The 16,473-nt window shown below is 52.8% G+C and overlaps 4 protein-coding genes across 4 annotated transcripts; 2 read left to right on the top strand and 2 right to left on the bottom strand.

Moving 5' to 3' along the window:
• The first annotated feature begins 1,257 nt into the window (after nucleotides 1–1,257).
• Nucleotides 1,258–6,815, top strand: CAOG_01399 (hypothetical protein). Its single transcript, XM_004349869.2, has 10 exons — nucleotides 1,258–2,059; nucleotides 2,158–2,227; nucleotides 2,301–2,429; nucleotides 2,568–2,729; nucleotides 2,821–2,970; nucleotides 3,079–3,174; nucleotides 3,372–5,248; nucleotides 5,362–5,521; nucleotides 5,617–6,456; nucleotides 6,566–6,815. Exons 1-10 carry the CDS (start codon nucleotides 1,536–1,538, stop codon nucleotides 6,734–6,736), a joined length of 4,179 nt encoding a protein of 1,392 aa, XP_004349919.1. The 5' UTR covers nucleotides 1,258–1,535; the 3' UTR covers nucleotides 6,737–6,815.
• Nucleotides 6,816–6,838: 23 nt separating this feature from the next.
• Nucleotides 6,839–8,610, bottom strand: CAOG_01398 (chromatin modifying protein 1b). The gene is made up of 5 exons (XM_004349868.2): nucleotides 8,476–8,610; nucleotides 7,922–7,941; nucleotides 7,641–7,718; nucleotides 7,325–7,540; nucleotides 6,839–7,234 (listed from the first exon to the last, which is right to left on the bottom strand). Exons 1-5 carry the CDS (start codon nucleotides 8,507–8,509, stop codon nucleotides 6,965–6,967), a joined length of 618 nt encoding a protein of 205 aa, XP_004349918.1. The 5' UTR covers nucleotides 8,510–8,610; the 3' UTR covers nucleotides 6,839–6,964.
• Nucleotides 8,611–8,691: 81 nt separating this feature from the next.
• On the bottom strand, nucleotides 8,692–12,188 carry CAOG_01397 (hypothetical protein). Its single transcript, XM_004349867.2, has 9 exons — nucleotides 12,096–12,188; nucleotides 11,570–11,888; nucleotides 11,322–11,448; nucleotides 10,883–11,220; nucleotides 10,717–10,770; nucleotides 10,193–10,622; nucleotides 9,980–10,092; nucleotides 9,124–9,870; nucleotides 8,692–9,016 (listed from the first exon to the last, which is right to left on the bottom strand). The coding sequence occupies exons 1-9, from the start codon at nucleotides 12,170–12,172 to the stop codon at nucleotides 8,933–8,935; spliced, it is 2,289 nt and encodes a 762-aa protein (XP_004349917.2). The 5' UTR covers nucleotides 12,173–12,188; the 3' UTR covers nucleotides 8,692–8,932.
• A 304-nt stretch (nucleotides 12,189–12,492) lies between these two features.
• Nucleotides 12,493–15,903, top strand: CAOG_01396 (cyclin-box carrying protein isoform). Its single transcript, XM_004349866.2, has 7 exons — nucleotides 12,493–13,047; nucleotides 14,058–14,268; nucleotides 14,399–14,495; nucleotides 14,610–14,699; nucleotides 14,785–14,981; nucleotides 15,124–15,286; nucleotides 15,418–15,903. Exons 1-7 carry the CDS (start codon nucleotides 12,663–12,665, stop codon nucleotides 15,523–15,525), a joined length of 1,251 nt encoding a protein of 416 aa, XP_004349916.2. The 5' UTR covers nucleotides 12,493–12,662; the 3' UTR covers nucleotides 15,526–15,903.
• Nucleotides 15,904–16,473: the final 570 nt, after the last annotated feature.

The following is a 16,473-nucleotide window of genomic DNA, read 5'->3' as shown; positions in this document are numbered from 1 at the left end:
TGAGGTCGGCAATCTCAGTCGGCAGTGCCGGTAGAGATGCGAGCTGATCCTCCAGCTCCGGTCCGCTGGTCAACAAGCCAAACACGGTCTGAAGGTCGTCAGCAGTCGCCAATCGTGGAAGCAAGGAGAGTACAAGAGGGTTACTCTGGTCGTCAATGCTGTGCAACGAACAAGCAACATAAATGAGTATCAGTCAGCAAGGGCCATTCCATCGGTTGAAAGCATGACTTGATCGGACAAACGCCCTACTTAAGATCAATCTGAGTGGGATTGAACTCGCGTGCATCAGCAATCGCTTGAATACCAACTTCGCCAATGAAGTTCCATGACAGACTGTCGCTCGATCGGTGAGTAAGATGACGGCGTAGCAAGGTATGGCTGACCCTGGTTCAATATCGGAGCAACCTACTTGAGCCATGCCAGCGTCTTGTTCACTTTGATCAGTTCAGCAATTGCCTGCGCTCCAGCATCGGCAATCCGATTCTCAGCCAGACTGTCCAGATTCTCCCCCTCAGTGAGCACTCTGCTCAATCACTCACTCATATGCATCGGTCCAAGTGAGATCATTACATGAGACAAGTCACTGTCTTGTTCACTTTGAGCGCCTCAGCAACCGCGCTCGCTCCGGCATCGCCAATCTGATTCCTCCAAATACTGTTCATTCAGTCCGTCGATGAGCACTCTAAAAATGCTCCTAACATGCATCAGTCAAAGTGAGCTGCCGTACGCAATCCAAGTCACTGTCTCGTTCACTTTGAGTGTCTCGGCAAGCGCGCGCGCACCAACTTCGCCAATCTGATTCTGACAAAGCCTGTTCATCCCCCATCATCAGTATTCTGAATGCCCTCTGCTGAAATCACCCACTCACATGCACGAATCAAAGTGAGGTGCCTTACTCGATCTTGGTCACCGTCGTGTTGACTTTAAGTGCCTCAGCAATCGCCAGCGCTCCAGCATCGCCAACCTCTTCCCCGTACAGGCTGTCCATTTCGTCAAGACACACGTTGTTATACTCTGCAATACATTCGATTGCTTCTTACCAGAAATGTTGAAGTGTATTCTTGAGCCTGTCGTACAACCCGCGCTGGCTCGGCTTCATATTCTTATATGACAGCATTTGGAAGGGAAAAAAAAACCAACACAAAAAACAAAACAAAAACGAGTAACCCAATCGAAGCCCTTTCGAGCTACACTCTTTTTTTTTTTTTTTTTTTTTTTTTTTTTTTTTTTTTTTTTTTTTTTCTTTGTTGGTTCCAATTTGTATTGATTCTCCATTGCCTGTTGGTCTACGTCAAAATCCCCGCTCGCAAAACAAGGGCCCCCCCCCCAACTCGCGCTTTCTGTTTTTCCATTCTGATTGTTGTCACGCTCCTGGCACAGTCGCCATCGCTTCTCAGCACCAAGGCCAAAGCCAGGCTTGAATCCATTCCAACAGCCAAGCGTGATCTCCGGCTCTCTCTCTCGCTCCCTCTCTCCCTCTCTCCCAGCTTTCTCGTCCAAGCTCCACACAGGTTCGTTTGCAATCCCACGCACAAATGTCGTTCGGCGGTGGCGGCGGTCCTGGTGGCGCTGACGGCGGCAGCAATCCGGCATCGGCGTCTGGTTTCGCTCCTGCTGCTCCGACGAGCTCGGGGTCGTACGCTCCCTTCACTGCGATCATGTCGCTGCTGTCTGGCGCTGTGATTCAGACCGCCAGCAGCAGCTCGGCGTCGCCTGCGCCCCCTGCTACGTCGTCGCCACACCCGAGCGCGTTTGCACAACCCGGCGCTGCTGCTGCTGCATCATCGTCGTCCTCTCTGGCGTCGCGTCACCAGTCGCACTCGAGCTCGCCGACGCCAGGATACTCCCAGCAAGCACTCCCAGCAACATCGATGAATACGTCTGCGGCGCAGTCGGCGTCATCGTCCAGCTTCACCGACGACTTTATCGTTCTGTCCGAGTTTTCCGAGCTCGAAGGCCCGATGCCCTTGCTGGTCATTCCGCCCCAGAACGCCGATCGCTTCAATCTCAACAGCTTTGTCGTGCGCATCATGTCTGTTGATTACCAGCAGTCATCCAGGTGAGTTTTGGGTGGAAAGTTGGACTTCATTTGATCGCGTTTTCACTCGAGGCGCTTCTACACGAATGCAATCCCATTGTTTTTGGATTTTCAACTAGTGAGGGATTTGCAATGCCTGTTGATGCACAAGTGTACATGACAGAAGCTAGCGACAAAGCGCATGCTTATGTAAGCACACCACTGAGGGTTTGACTCGTGAAAGCCTTGCCGGATTGTTCTAAACGAACTGCCTGTTCTGCAGGTCCACCATTTCACCTTGCATGACTTGCACGCGCGTGGGTTTGTGCGGCCGTATTGCATGAGCTACGTGACCAGAAGTCCTGACAAAATCATGGCGTACTTTGAAGACTTTTTAGCAGACTTTTCCAAGGTGAGTTACAAATACAGTACATGCATGGGAGTGTGTGTTTCGCTCTCTGTAGCACCTTGTTGCAAAGGACTGACAATCTCGAATTTGATGTCTCGGAACGCTTGTTTGTTGCTTTCTTTTGGTCCCATTCACGCCAAGGTCTCCGAGTACCTCAAGTACGGAAACCATCTTGGCTTTTACCGAGATCTCGAGACCCGGCGCAACGATCTGGTCTACACCAAGCAGATTTTGCTTGAACGGCGCCCAGAGTCCGACTACCAGTCAATCGACCTCGAAAGCTCGGTCGTTCTGCGAGAAAAGGTCAGCTGCTTTCGAAGAAAGCCTCTCGTCTATCGCCAACAATTGTGGAATTCTTTGACACTGACTGTTTCTTCCATCCCATCAACGCCAGTCACACTTGGAACGCCCGACCGCAGTCACGGCCGATTCCGTCGATTCGTACATTCGTGAAACGGAGCTCATGATGAATGCTGTTAGTCCTCGAGTGGCTCATCCTGAGATGAGTGCTTGGCATGCGCAATTGCGAGCACGTCAGACCAAGGTATTGAAAAATGAAACGAGATTGTGAGAGGGTTTGAAAAAGGAGTTGCACGCGGGTCCAAACAAGCAACAATCCTCATCCGTTATTCTGCCGCTTTCCGTCTTTCAGAACACCATCACTTCCAGACGCTCTTCGGTCCTCAACCCGGATAATCCAAGCTCGCCTGATCATACTCTTGATTTTGACAGTTCTGTGCGCCCTGCTGTACGTTTCATTTGCAGCACAAAGTGTGTGTGTGTGTGTGTGTGTGTGTGTTGGAGCTTTTGCCTACCTCGACTCACTCGGAACGTGTGTGTCGACGCTTGGACTGTCATTATTTTGGTTTTATTTGTTTGTTTGGTTTGGTTTTTTTGTTTGGTTGGTTTGGTTTGTTTGTTTTGTTTTGTTCTGTTGCTTTGCAGCCTCGATTCCTGGAAACCGTCACGCAACCACGTCGCTTTGATGTTCGGTTGCGTCAGCTGCAGGAACTTTGTGGAATTACGCATGATCCTGCCATGGCGGCACTCAAGCGAATTTTCGACCACTTTCGGCGCCCCACCTTTGTGCTCAAAGTGGAAAAGGAGGAAATGCAGGTCATGGCGCCTGCCAGCTCCTTGCTCACGCTCGGCCACAGCCTGGTGCTCAACTTTTTCGTGGATCGTGTGGAGGCCCATCGCATGTCAACCACCTCGCTCGTCAACTTGATCCATCAGTACAGCCGTTTGCGCCTGGATATTCAACTCGAAATTGACGGGTTTAGCATTCCGCCACCCTACCTTAGAGATCGATTGGCCGAGGTCGAGCGGGCCCTGTTGGACCTGGAAGTCCAGCGACGGGATCGGCAAAAAATGTACGATGACCTTGTCGGCGGGGTCAGCTCGTTTGTCGCGTCCCAGCAGCAGCACCAGCCGCCGATGCACGCGCTACCTCAACGTATTCCAGGATCGCCGTCATCGACGTCCCTGGCATCCCTCGCAACCCCAACCTCGCCGATTGCGCCGGTTTCCTCTGAAGCCTACTACTCTGGTCTCGGAGGCAGCGCGTCCGGCGCGACAAGCACTCCCGCCTCTGCTGCGCCGATCGTGCATGGAATGACGCGCAACTCGAGCTCGACCAACATGTCCGCGTACCGCTCGTCGTCGCGGTCGGGCGCCACCAGTGCTGGGTTTGACGCCGAGTCGATGAGTGACAACGAGTCGGAATTCTTTGATGCCGTTGAGGATCTCGATATGAACAAGTGTGTCGTGCGAGCTGGCGGCGACCAGGGCATGGTGATTGAACAGATTCCGAGCCCGATGATCTTGCATTCAGCAGACCCCATGTCTGGTCTCTCAGAGCCCGTGGAACGCTCCCGCCGCGGCACAACCAGTGGCGCTCCGCCATCGCAGCCGCGGTCCATCTCCGAGCACGGCGAAGAGTTGGACACTGACAGCCCCTTTGCCAGCCCGTCAAACACACAACCGAGCGCAGTTCACCTGCGCGACTCTTTGGTTACTCTGAACAACGAAGAGCACCCGTCGCCCACTGTCCTGGCTGATTCGTTCACTCACGACTCTGCCACGCTGTCGCCAGAGACCGATCTGCATGATCCGGCACTCTCAAAGCAACAGCAGCACCAGCACCACCAGCAGCCGCATGATGACGCCATGTCCACTACAAGTCAGCGACACGATCAAGACATGGCCGTCTATCCACACCCGCGCACCCGCAGCGATGTCAGCTTCTCGGGCAGCTTTGCCACGATCAACTCGGCTGGTCCCGAGCCCTTCCCGGCGGTTTCGTCTTCGCCATCGCCAAGCAGCGGCACTGGCGAGAGTCGCCGAACGGATTCTATGATATCGTCGCATGGAGCATGGCGCAGTCCCGGAGACGCCTTGTACCACCTTACCGGTGCGTACAAGACGACAGCGTCCGACTCTGGTTCGGTGCATCTCGATGGCGTCAGCGTCACGCATGCGAATTATCCTGGCCACGCAGTCCTGGTTCATTCCGACAATACAAGTGCTGGAGGCGATTCCACCAACCTGAGCAGCGGTCATGGCGGAGGCAGCCATCGATCTGACGCAACCCCAGCGCATCCCGCTCATTCAGCCTTGTCGCCTCCTACCAAACGATCATCTAGAGCAATCGTCACAAGCTCTTTGCTTTCTTTCGCCGATCATGTCTACTCGAGGTCAAAGACCAAGCCAGGATCTGGGTTGCTCGAGTTCCGTGCTCGCTACTCTTTTGCCAAGCACCTCGTGTTTGCCCTCCTCAAGGGGCGTCCGGTGGTGGTGATTGGCAAGAATGAGAACGAAGGGTATGGTTATTTGGGACGTATTGCAATGATTGTCGAAGGGGCTTTTTTTGTTTGCTTTTTTTTTTGTCTCACTCGTTCCGATGTTGGGGCATGCGCTTTTTTTTTTAATTTAGATCCGTCCGAAATATTGTCACTGCGCTCTCCTTGTTTGTTGCCGGTCCCTCCAACAAGCAAGTTATTCCATGGATTTTGCGCCCACTCGCCCTCAGCGATCTCGCCCGTTGCAAGCTGGTCGGAATGAGCAAGCAGTATAGCTTGCCCAAAGCTGTAGAAGTATGTCGCTTCGACTGCTTTTTTGGGGGTGGGGGTGGTTTTCTCGCCTGCCATGACGATCTCTCACTTGTGGTTGTTGTTTTTCGATTTGACAGAGATACGTGTCCGTTTTCGATTTCGAGAATGAAACAGCTCGAACACCCACGTATCAGGGCACGTTTATCGACATCATGCTCAGCAAGAACAGACTGTTTAAAGACGAAGATGCCTTCTTGGCCAGCGTGCATTGCTCGCTGCTCGAAATGGCCTCGAAGGCGTTCTTTTTCTATCACCTGTACTGCCTCTCGGCGGGCGATCGCTCCGCCCAGACAGGCGCTGGCAGCGCGAAACTTCCCCAATTGGGTGGAACTTCGCGCGCATCGCTCAGCAGCAGCAGTAGTAGTTCCACAGGCAGTGTGCGTCGCGGGTCTGTTGGACAAGCAAACCGGGCCGGTGGAAATTTGCATGCCATTCCAGGCCATGTCACGAGCACCTCCGCGTATGCTTCGCAGCCTGCGACGCCCACCGTATCCTCGACTCAATATGCTGGGCCGGCAGCTTGGCAAGGATCCAACCCGGCGATGCGGTCACAGAGCTCGGCCCCCAACCTCCCCGCTCTACAGCAGCAGCAACAACAACAACAGCTAGCTCATTCTTCGCGTTACTACCCACCTCCTTCCGCGTCAGCAGCGTACGGAGGCGTGAGTGGGGCCGTCACGCCCTTCTCTCCTTCGCCGCGCAGCCCCGTCCCGGCTTCGCCCAACGCCTTCTCGATGGCTTCCTTCTCCAATGTCAGCGTTTTCAACTCCATGTCCCTCCCGTCGTCCACCGCACCCAGCGCGACGAGCTCGCTCACGGGAAACTGGGCCAATAGCAACTCGGTCCGGTCGCGTCGCGTTTCTGTCGATGTCATGAACGAGTTGGATGTTCCAGCTGGAGATGCCGAAATTATTGAAGTAAGTGCCTGCAGACTCTTTGCAAGTGATGTGTTTCTCCCCCCCCCCCCCGCCTCCTGTTATTGGTAATTGCGTACTGATGTACTTTTGAATGGTGCTCTTGTGACAGTTTTTCGCGGAATTCATCAAGCTTCAACAAGCAAGCGAGTTTCACAAGCGTGCTGCGGCGCCGGGATCTTTTGTCGACACGCCTGCTCCAGTGTTGCGTCTAGATTATAGCAAGTGCGTGGTCATCAAGAATGTCTTTGCCCGACGCAGCATCAAGGATGGCAATCCCTAAGGCATTCGCACCTTGTGTTGCCCTTCATTTTTTTTTCTTTGCTCGAGTCTTTGTTTCGAGCGAATACAGATATTGCTTTTTTTCAAGTGTGCTAATCCTGAAAGCAGTCTGAATTTTGTATTTGGGACAAGGAATGTTCATCCCGAGATTGGCTGACAAACGGACGGAAGAGAGAGAATGAAATGCATGCATCACAAACCATGAACAAAGACGAAATCGTGGCCAAACTCAGATGTTCTGTCGCAGGCGTGCCAACCGGTCGGAAAGCTCGTCTTGTTCGGCAGCAGCGTTGGAGGCTGCAGTGTCAGGTACTTTGTTGCTATTCAGCTCCATGTTCAGCTCGAGTCCATGCTCATCAGCCACCTGGTGCATGAGCGAGTCGACTTGGTCTTCTGGCACGGTCAACGTCGTTGACGAGTTCATCGAGTTCTCCATGTACTGTGATTGAACATCGAGATTCTCAAACTGCTGTTCAAACTTGTCCATAATCATGGAGATCTGTCGCCAAGAGCGGTTGCGCATCAGAATCAACGCTCAAACAGGGCATTTCGAACAAAAATAACGGGTGCAACCCGAAACACGCCAAACCTTCTCAATATTCATCGAGCTGGCAGCCTGATCCATGGCCTTGACCACACCAGCCATCGAGGAAGTAACTTGCTTCATGCGGACGGCGGTCTCGACGCGCGATGCGACTGCATCGATGCGGGAACCCATTCGCAAAAAGTTGAGCGACTGGTTTTTGTTCCGGATTGAGTTTTCAGCGTGAATTCGTGCTCCTTCCATGTTGCCTTTTTGGATGGCCTGTGTGAACAAATACAAAACAATTTGATGAATGAGAATCCACGGGTTTGACGATTGAGGACCAGAGTACCATCAATAATATGAGCTGGGTGGGCATTACTTGTTTGAGCTTGGTTTGCTCGGTTTTCGCCTCCTTTTCGCACTTTTTGGCCGTTCGCTCGAGTTGCTTTGCTGCAAACTGTTGCCAAGTGGGGAAAAGAACAGCACCAACGTGAGCGTCGACTCGAAACAGAGCCACAAAAGCCGCCGTTTCAGAGCCAGTGCATCATTTCGGCCGTTTCAAGCGATCGTTCGTCCTTTGATGGACTCGCGCGCTCTTCCCGCGTTCTGTTCAAGACGCATTGTTCATATGCGATTGATCTTCATTTGCGTGCTTCTCACCTTGAGATTAAACAGGTGCTCTGTGCCAATGCAGCAAAAACAAGCAAAACAGTGAATATGAGCACCACTCATCTCATCGTCTCCCGCCACCACACTTCCACTATGAGACGTAGATTGATTGTTGCTTAAAGTCAGACCATCAACCCAACCCAACCCCAAACAGTGAGACCTCCGAGCGAGCGGCAACGCACTTCCCACTCTGCATTCTCGTCCTCGCTGTCCTCGCCCCTTGCTTCGAACACTCGCCGCGCCCGATGCCGGTCATAACAAACCGCTGCTTTTTTTTTCTTCTTGGGCTTGTTTTTGCACCATTGCATTGGGGAAAGCGAGGCGCGGCGACTTTGGCTACAAACCCGAGCGTGTCGTCATCATCTTTTCCGAGTCTTGCTAGCTCCATTGCCTCGCTGCACTCACTCACAATGCAACGGCACTTCGCAGTCAAGCTCATTACAGCTGTAGCATGTTCTAAGTCGGTTGATGGTGTTGTCTGCAGCCTCTCTCAGAACGCCAACAGACAGTTTTTTGGCTGCGAAGCACAGTGAAAGTGAACGTACTCTCCATGTTGTTGCCTCCGCCAAACCAGCTCATGGTTGCAATAATCGCGGTAGATCAAGGCTTGTCTGCGTTTGTGTTGAAAAGTGGTTGGAAGAGGGTGAGAACGGCAAGTTTGACGTTCGCTTTGGTGAAGAAGAAGAAGACTAAAGTCTGAGCAAAATAGGGTGTCGCTCTGAGAAATTCGGGAAATCAGACAGAGATCCGCAGGAAAGCTGGTCAAGTCCTCTTCATATCGGGGAAAGGACCGTAATTCAAAATACAATCCTGTCAACTTTTCACAGATTGGAGTTTTGTTTCGTCGTCACGTTCATGTGGTGCACCAGCACAGTACTACTTTGCATCTGCTCGTATCCAGTACAGATAGATCATAAACACACATGGCCTCGGAGAATGCTGCATGGAGGGAGCAAACGGAAATCCCAATGTTAAACACGACGAACTCTGTTTCGAGCTTCTTCAACTGCACTGGCAGCCATTGCTGTCGCGGCACAGGAGCGTGCCGCCGCCTTGCTTTGAGACGCGGCATGAGACAACAGTTGCCTGTTAAAGCGCACAATCAAGTCAGCCAACAAGAAATGAGTACATCACTTTGTTTTGTGTTTTTGCCAACTCGCAAAAACAAAACCAGCCTATCAACTCTCCCTGACCTTGCTTGTACCAGGCGCAACAACCGACAGATCAACAACCTCGCCCACGGTGCCGGTAAACTCGACGATGAGACGTTGCTCCGAGTCGTCGATCGCAGCGAAACGCTGGCGCGACGCAGTCACATACTTGAGCGCCTCGCCCAGGAGGGTCCAACCGCTGCGGGGCAGGACGGGCGCCAAGACAGTGTAGCGCATCGGGACTGCGTTGGCAGGATCGCTCAGGACATTCGGCGTTGTGATGACCAGCGGCTCTTGCTGGGTGACACGCACGCCACCAGCACCAATGTCAAAGTAGTCAAACGCAAGAAACTCGCGCTGATTCGGCTCTTGAAGCTCGGCCAAGGTCACGTTGAACGGCTGTGCGATCTCGGTGGCGAGGACGTAGTGCCATCGGACACCTTCAAAGTCGCTCTCGGTCTCAATCACGTTGACTGTGCTGGCGTTGGCAAAGCCCACGCGGTAAGTCGAGTCAAGGGGAATCGCAGGTCGGTCGGGTTTGAAGAGGAGGCCATCCGTGGCGCGGCAAGTGCGCAAAATCACATCCGGGTCGGCGTAGCCAATGCGGTCGGAAGGGCCGACAGGACCGGCACTCAGTGCGGCAACCAGCGCCTGCAGATACGGCTGCGGCTCGTAGCAGCGAGGGTAGTTGGTGCTGCAGCCTGGCTGGGTCGAGTTGCTCCAGAAATCGTCCTTGAACGGGAACATGCCGAGGGCCCAGATGAGCATGCTGGACGGACCGATCTCCCACTGCAGTGGATGGAGCAGTGCAAAATTCGTAAGTCGGAGGAGGCGGGGCGGGGGGGGGGTGGAAGGGTTATCTTGTAACGACAGCGCACTCATTCAGAATTTCACTTACCTGACGGAAAGACGGGCGATAGTCGTCCGACGCGCGAGCCTGGTTGACAGCCTGCACTGTGACCGAAGCCAGCAGGAAGTTGGGAAGAGGCATGCAGTACTGAACGGTCATGCCTACCAAAAGTTAATGCAAAACGGAAGTGAGCGTTACAGTGCTTTGGAGTACTCCGAACCCAGCCGGCTGGCTGGCTGGTAGCTGCGTTGAAACCCTCACCTTGGCGAGTAGCAGCGTTGCCCATGGCCTGCAGCCATGTCATTGCGTTGGTGACATTGTTGCGGGTGCAGTTCAAGTTGAGGAAGGTATCCACAAGCCAATCTTGCTCGTACAAGAAGGTACGCCACGGCTTGACACGGCTCATCATGTGCTCAAACAGGGCTTCATCGAGCGGCAAGCAGCCCCAGTCTTCGCAAATCAAAGAGTAATTCGCGCGGTACAGGTTATCAGGAGCAAAGTAGCGGTTGTGCAGCGCAACTGGCATGTCGCCAAGCAGGAACTGGTTCAGGCCGGACGGGAACACTGACGGCATGGGCTCCCAAAGCGTGACTCCGTCGTTGATGCCCTTGTAGTACCACCAAGAGTCAAACTGCATGTACTGCACGGGGAGACCTGTGGCATTCAGGTTGACTTGCACGTCAAGCAGCGTCTGGGCGCGCACGGCTCAAGGCGTCAGCTTATAACTGCAAGCAAGAGACAAGGACATCCAACCCAAAACAGGAACTGTGAAGTGGTATGATTACCTGCTGATAGGTCGTGTTGCTCTCGGTCTGATAGTAGTAGTACGCGCCATTGTCCTGTGTGTGTTTGTGGAGTAGAGTAAGAACACAGTACAATGTGAGCCAGATGCACTCACTATAGCCCACCAGCACCAACTCAGCACAAGCTCAGCACAAACTCAGCCATTACCGTCCAATAGCCAAGATGCGAGATGCTCAAATCAGAGTCAAAGGTCGCGCGGGCTTTCTTGTATCGCGCAAGGAGGTACTCGCCCCAAACTGCGAACGTGGAGCGCACACCAAAGCCGCCAAAGAGCACAAAGTCCTGCGAAAAGCCAACCGGAATGGACTCGACCGTGCCGAGAATTCCGGCGGCAAACTGGCCGTCAAGGGAAGGTGCATAAGTCTGCGTCGCCACCAAAAAGTTTGATGCAGGAGACAGGAGGACTGTTCGCAGCTGCTCGTTGTACAAGACGAGTGGAACACCGCTGCCGCCCCCACCTGGATAGCTCGAATCGGGCCAATGAGCTGAGAATTGACGGGTATGGGCGAGTACAGTCAGATTCAACATTGGCACGGCAAGTTCTCCCGAATAATCCAAGCCAGGACAGAGATGCGCCCAAACTCACCCATGTGCGGAACAGCAAACGTGTTGTAGTAGGTTAGATAGTTGAGATCCGATGATTCCGAGGTCCGGAAAGCCGGGAATGCTGAAACGATGTCCGAGTTGCCGCCGTTCGAGCAATCCTCCACGCCCTGTGTGTGCGGCACCAAAAGAACAAATGGAACCAACAAAGTTAGAACAATGATCAGACTGACAATTAAAAAAAAACAATTTGCCACCGTCGTCAATGCGAGATTTGCTTGTGTTTTTTACATAGGGGAAATCCTGAATGAAACGCAGAACGGGCGCCGACTTGTACGCAACAAAGGACGTGTTGTAGGCCGTGCCGCCCGCCGTGATCCACATGAGAGTGAGCTTCTGGAACTCGCCGAGGAGCGCATCGCGGTCGGCGACCATGGCGGCATCGACAAAGCGCAGTCCCACGCTGGACGTGTACAATTTGCCGCGGCTCGAGAGCGCAGTGACGCCCGATTGCAGCCAAGGGCGGCCGTCGACCAGCACCTCGTACGACACGACGGGCGTGGTCTCGACAGTGAGGGCAATCCCGTCGCCTGCTTCGAGGCGGAATGATCTGATTTGAGTGTGGAGTTGGAGTTGGAGCCGGGTGAGTGGAGTGAGTTGGGTTGGGTTGGGTTTTGTTTAGCATTCAGCCGATCAAGGCTCCGGCTGTTTCCATACAATGGATGAGAGGAGATGGGTGGGGGAATGCATGGCCAACCCAGAACAAAGAAGGGTGTTGGGGACTCAAAAGTGGGGGAGCAAAGGCGGTGTGGCTTACTGCGCATCCACTGCTGTTTGGAGGCAGGCGAGCAACAGCAGAGCGGCACAAACAACAACCAACAGTCGACAACGCATTGTTGCTGAATGGAGTTGCAAGAGTGAACCCCGCAGTTGGAGCATCAAAAATTCGTCAAAAACAACCCAGAACTACTACTTGCATTCACACTCGAGAGGGAGAGAGAGAGAGAGAGAGAGAGTCAAAGGCCCACGACACGGCGAGTATTTGGAGATGCAAAATTGGATTGCGGTTCTTTCTTTCGTTTGCCTCCTCCACCATCAACCAGCACGCATTTGACAAAGTCTACTTTGATGATGATCGTCATCAACCCATTTTCCCCCAATTTGACTCTGAGACTTCCACCAAAACGATCTTGCAACAATCATTCCTGCTTTTTGTTTTATTTTTATTTTTATTTTTTTATTTCCTGCTTCTTCCACAAGAAAAAAAAAAACCTCAAAACTCGCTCAAAAACACAACTTACCAGAGAAGCACACTCAGCCAAGCCAGCCACGTCAAACCTCGAACATTGCATTGAGAAGAATCGAGTAGAACTAGAAGAAAAGAATGGGCTCGTGTCTGGCCAAGCCAATGGACGGGGGCAGCAGTAGCAGCAACGACCCCTACGCAGCGCGCAGCATTCATCAACAGCACAAAGCGACCGAAGTCGCATCCACAGCGGCAGCATCGACGTCGCCGGCATCGCAACGGCCAGAGATGCTCCAGGTGGACGTGGAATCGCCAAGAGACGGCACGGGGACTGAGCGGCGGAGAGCAGGCAGCAAGCTCCTGAGTCGCATGCCAAGTCTGTCTGGCGCCAAGCTCACGAAATCGCGGCAGGACGCCCCTGCCTCCGCCGCAGGAAGCGGGCAAGATCCATCTCAGTCCTCCCAGACTGACACCGCCGCTCCGAGCGTCGATGACCTTGTCCAGCACATCAGCGAGCGAGAGCGTATGTTGAATTGAAAACTTTCCATTCCACTTGCTTGTTCTTCTGCCTTTTTTTCCCCCCCCCCCACTGCTCCAACTCTCCACCGTTGTTGTTGTTTGAGTGTGTATTCCACTGCTTGTTCCAGAAGCCATGTGCTCGCTCTGTGGTTTGGGGGGGTTGGGCTGGTTTGCCGATGACTTTGAGGCGCAGAGCGAGACTTTGTTTCTTGTCTTTCTGTTCTTTCCTTTCAGCACGACCACTCGCTCTTTCACCTTGGTTTCCTCTCCTCTCTTTTGTTTCCTGCTCTCTCTATCTCTCCTTTATCTCCTTCATTCTACTTGCTGTCCTCTGCCGCTCAATGCCGATGTCGATCGTCGAGTGTTTGAGTCCCTTCTTCGTCGGCAACTTTTTTTTTTTTTTTTTTTTTGGATTTCCCGCTTGCGGTTGTTGCGCTCTGCTCCCATTCCACAGAATCCTCATGTGGTCGCTTGCATCCTATCCGACATCCATTCTCCAGTCACTGTCATCATTGTCATCTTTTGCACTCAACCACGTTGAACCGCAAGTGGTGTGACAATCGTGAACGAGATCTTGCTCAGTTCGTTTTTTTTTTTTTTTCTTTTTTCTTTTTCTCCAAGACAACGGCTTTTTTTCACCTCTTCGTGCTATGAATCACCGCGACGCTTTGGGGTTTGTGTTTGCAGACTCGTCCCACGATGTGACCAGCGGCATTCAAGCCACTCTGAGGCTCGCTCCTCACCTTGCGTCGGTGCGTGGGGAACCGGGAGGTTGAAGAAGGGTCGGTCATCTGAGTGCTTTTGGCGGCGAATCTGGATTAGAATGTGTTGTTAGGAAGGTGACTCATCCATCTCTCACTCAACGACCAAGCGCCACTCATTCTTACCATCATCATCATCACCACTCCACGCAGCGGGACACTTTAGGGGTTTTGCTTGGAACCAAACTTTTGGGTTTTTTTTCCGCGTTGAAACTGATCCTCTTGTAAATTTTTGCTTTTCTGCAAAACACAGCGGACAACTCAAATCGCCGCGAGTCGCTGTTCTTGGCAGCCGTCAACCAGTCGGCGGCAGACCCGAGCCCGCTGTCATACAGCAATTCAAAGCGAAAGAAGAAGGCAAACTCGGTCGTCATCACAGACACGAAAACCAAGTTCAACTCGACCTCGACCTTCTTTGTGGATGCCACCGTTTCTCAGCCTGACTTGGACGAGACATTCAAATGGTAAGGACGATCAAGCGCGTGCACATGCGTGTTGGATGCGGGGTGTGTGTGGGTGGGGGGGGGTCCAACAAGCAGGTGACGGCGGCGCAATGCTGACTTTTTTTTTTTTTTGCGGAACAACCCTCTTTAGTGTTGCCTTGGCCATTTATTACTGCATGGAAGCTGGGCACAAGGTCGAAACCCCGCACTTTGTGGATATCTTTGATGAAAAGAAGCACCCCCTTGCGGTACGTGATTTGGCGATTGCTTGTCTGCCTTTTTCGTTTTGCTCAGTTTCTCACGCTCCTGTCAAACCCCTTACCCTACCCGACACTACCCTACCTCGCTCTCCCATTTGATAGAAGGGAACAAACTTTGATCATTACGATAAGCTGATGGCCAGTGAAGAGAAAATCTACCAATTTATCAAGACACTGTTTGTCTCTGCAGCAGTAAGTGGGATGTTTGTTTGTTTTTTCGGTGTTCTTTCTCGCGTAATCATGACACTCAACTGCGCTGCTTGTCGAAAATGAACAGTTGACGGCCGAGTGTGCCATCATTACACTGGTCTATGTCGAGCGACTCATCATGAGCGCAAATCTGACCATTCACGCCACCAACTGGAAGCGAATCACTCTGGGCGCTGTGTTGCTGGCGTGCAAGGTGTGGGACGACCAAGCCGTCTGGAATGTCGACTTTTGCACCATTTTCCCAGATGTCACCGTTGAAGATTTGTAAGTCGCTTGTTTTTTCGTTTTGTTTGATTGGTTGGTTGGTTTGGCGCCGCTTTCCATGAGCTTTTTGTGTGTCCTGATTTTCAGCATCCCGCACATCGCTGACCTCCTTCTTGGAACAATGCTCTACCCCCTCATGCAGCAACAAGCTAGAAAAGTACTATATCACGCAAATCATGTTCAATGTCAGCGTCCCAGCCAGCGTCTACACAAAGTACTACTTGGATTTGCGAAGTCTTGCCGAGGACACCAATAGGACTTTTACTTTGAAGCCTCTCACTCAGGAACAAGCCGAGAAGATGGAGGTGAGACAATGACGCCGAGTTTGTGTTGTTTGCTAGTTGCGGTTGTCTTTGTTATGTGGCGAAAGATTCGGCACTGACCCCACCTCCCCCCCCCCCCGATTCTCCCCACGGATTCGGTTGTTCACGATCAGGCAATGTCCATGGCGAAGGAACGAGAAGCAAAAAACCTGCCTTTGCGAAAACGCGCAAAGAGCTGCGAGTTGTACGAGCCCAAGAGTGCCATGGCTATTCTGTCATGATGTGCTCCTTGGAAGTGTGTCGCGTGCTTGGTTGTTGCATGCTTGCACTGGCTGTTTGAAAGCTGAGGCTGGTCTTCGCTTTTCCCAGTGCCGCCTGGTTGTCTTTGTTTGCTTGGTTGGTTGGTTGTTTTGTTGTTTTTCGGTGCTTGTCTTTGAACGTTGTGTGTCTGTTATGGGACATGGGAGGTGTGGCTTTCCGCTTTTCTCTTGCTTGTTTTGACTTTGTGTGCGTGTTGTTCTCGCTCTCTCGCTTTCAGCGCAACTCCACTCGCCGTTCGACTTTGCTGCGCCCTTCCGATCTGCCCATGTAGATATATTGATGTGAATGAACCCGATGTTTCTTTTGAACGCATCGTCCTTTTGTATGGCAGAGTTCACTCCAATTCCTTTTTGTCGACCTGTGTGTTGTTGGTGTTGAGATTGGCGCGCAAAATGATGAGCGATCCGCTTCGCCATGTCAAAGACACGCTGAACCAACTCGCCTCCGCCACGACGAGCAAGCAGGTAGTCAAGACTAGATGCTTTAGGCTCCACGTTGCTTCTGATTTGGGAAGAGGGGGGCCGGTGGACCACTGCTTGCAGAGGATTGCAACGCTCGTTCGTCTGAGCACGCGTTCCCAGCAACCAGACTCGACTGGCGAACCCCCACGCCAAGAGATCGCTTGATCCGAGCGTCTGATGCACGAGGTGCAGGTGATTGGTGTGTTTGGCCGCCTGGGCCCGCGAGCCGCGCTGGCTGGCTGGCTCCAAAGTTGATCGCGTTCTGGCGCCGCGTTTCACTTTTTGCCCTCCTCTTCTCCCCGCGCACCAGCATGGCACAGACTGCCGCGGCGTCCGGCGGCGTGCGTTGGCGGACGTGGCATCACTCTTGCCATTGCTTCACCGCTGTTAAAAATGGCGTTGGCATCGATGCGCAGCCACCTGGTCGCGGCGGCTTTTTTGGCGGCT

This window comes from Capsaspora owczarzaki, assembly GCF_000151315.2.
Source record: "Capsaspora owczarzaki ATCC 30864 unplaced genomic scaffold supercont2.2, whole genome shotgun sequence".
Lineage (NCBI taxonomy): Eukaryota > Filasterea > Ministeriida > Capsasporidae > Capsaspora > Capsaspora owczarzaki.
Note: the sequence above shows the minus strand (reverse complement) of the source record. Positions and strands in the feature narration are given on the sequence as shown.

Bases quoted from the DNA above. Each gene is read 5' to 3' on its own strand.
- CAOG_01397 (XM_004349867.2), bottom strand. From the start codon at position 12,172: ATGCGTTGTCGACTGTTGGTTGTTGTTTGTGCCGCTCTGCTGTTGCTC. The intron at 10,623-10,716 runs GTAATCATACCA...GTGCGCGCCCAG, and splicing joins GCAACACGACCTATCAGCAG to ACGCTGCTTGACGTGCAAGT. The intron at 9,871-9,979 runs GTAAGTGAAATT...CATCCACTGCAG, and splicing joins ATCGCCCGTCTTTCCGTCAG to TGGGAGATCGGTCCGTCCAG.
- CAOG_01399 (XM_004349869.2), top strand. From the start codon at position 1,536: ATGTCGTTCGGCGGTGGCGGCGGTCCTGGTGGCGCTGACGGCGGCAGC. The intron at 2,430-2,567 runs GTGAGTTACAAA...ATTCACGCCAAG, and splicing joins TTTTAGCAGACTTTTCCAAG to GTCTCCGAGTACCTCAAGTA. The intron at 5,522-5,616 runs GTATGTCGCTTC...TCGATTTGACAG, and splicing joins GCTTGCCCAAAGCTGTAGAA to AGATACGTGTCCGTTTTCGA.
- CAOG_01398 (XM_004349868.2), bottom strand. From the start codon at position 8,509: ATGAGCTGGTTTGGCGGAGGCAACAACATGGAGA. The intron at 7,719-7,921 runs GTGAGAAGCACG...ACTTGGCAACAG, and splicing joins AGCACCTGTTTAATCTCAAG to TTTGCAGCAAAGCAACTCGA. The intron at 7,541-7,640 runs GTAATGCCCACC...TTGTTCACACAG, and splicing joins AGCAAACCAAGCTCAAACAA to GCCATCCAAAAAGGCAACAT.
- CAOG_01396 (XM_004349866.2), top strand. From the start codon at position 12,663: ATGGGCTCGTGTCTGGCCAAGCCAATGGACGGGGGCAGCAGTAGCAGC. The intron at 14,269-14,398 runs GTAAGGACGATC...AACCCTCTTTAG, and splicing joins TTGGACGAGACATTCAAATG to TGTTGCCTTGGCCATTTATT. The intron at 14,700-14,784 runs GTAAGTGGGATG...GAAAATGAACAG, and splicing joins CACTGTTTGTCTCTGCAGCA to TTGACGGCCGAGTGTGCCAT.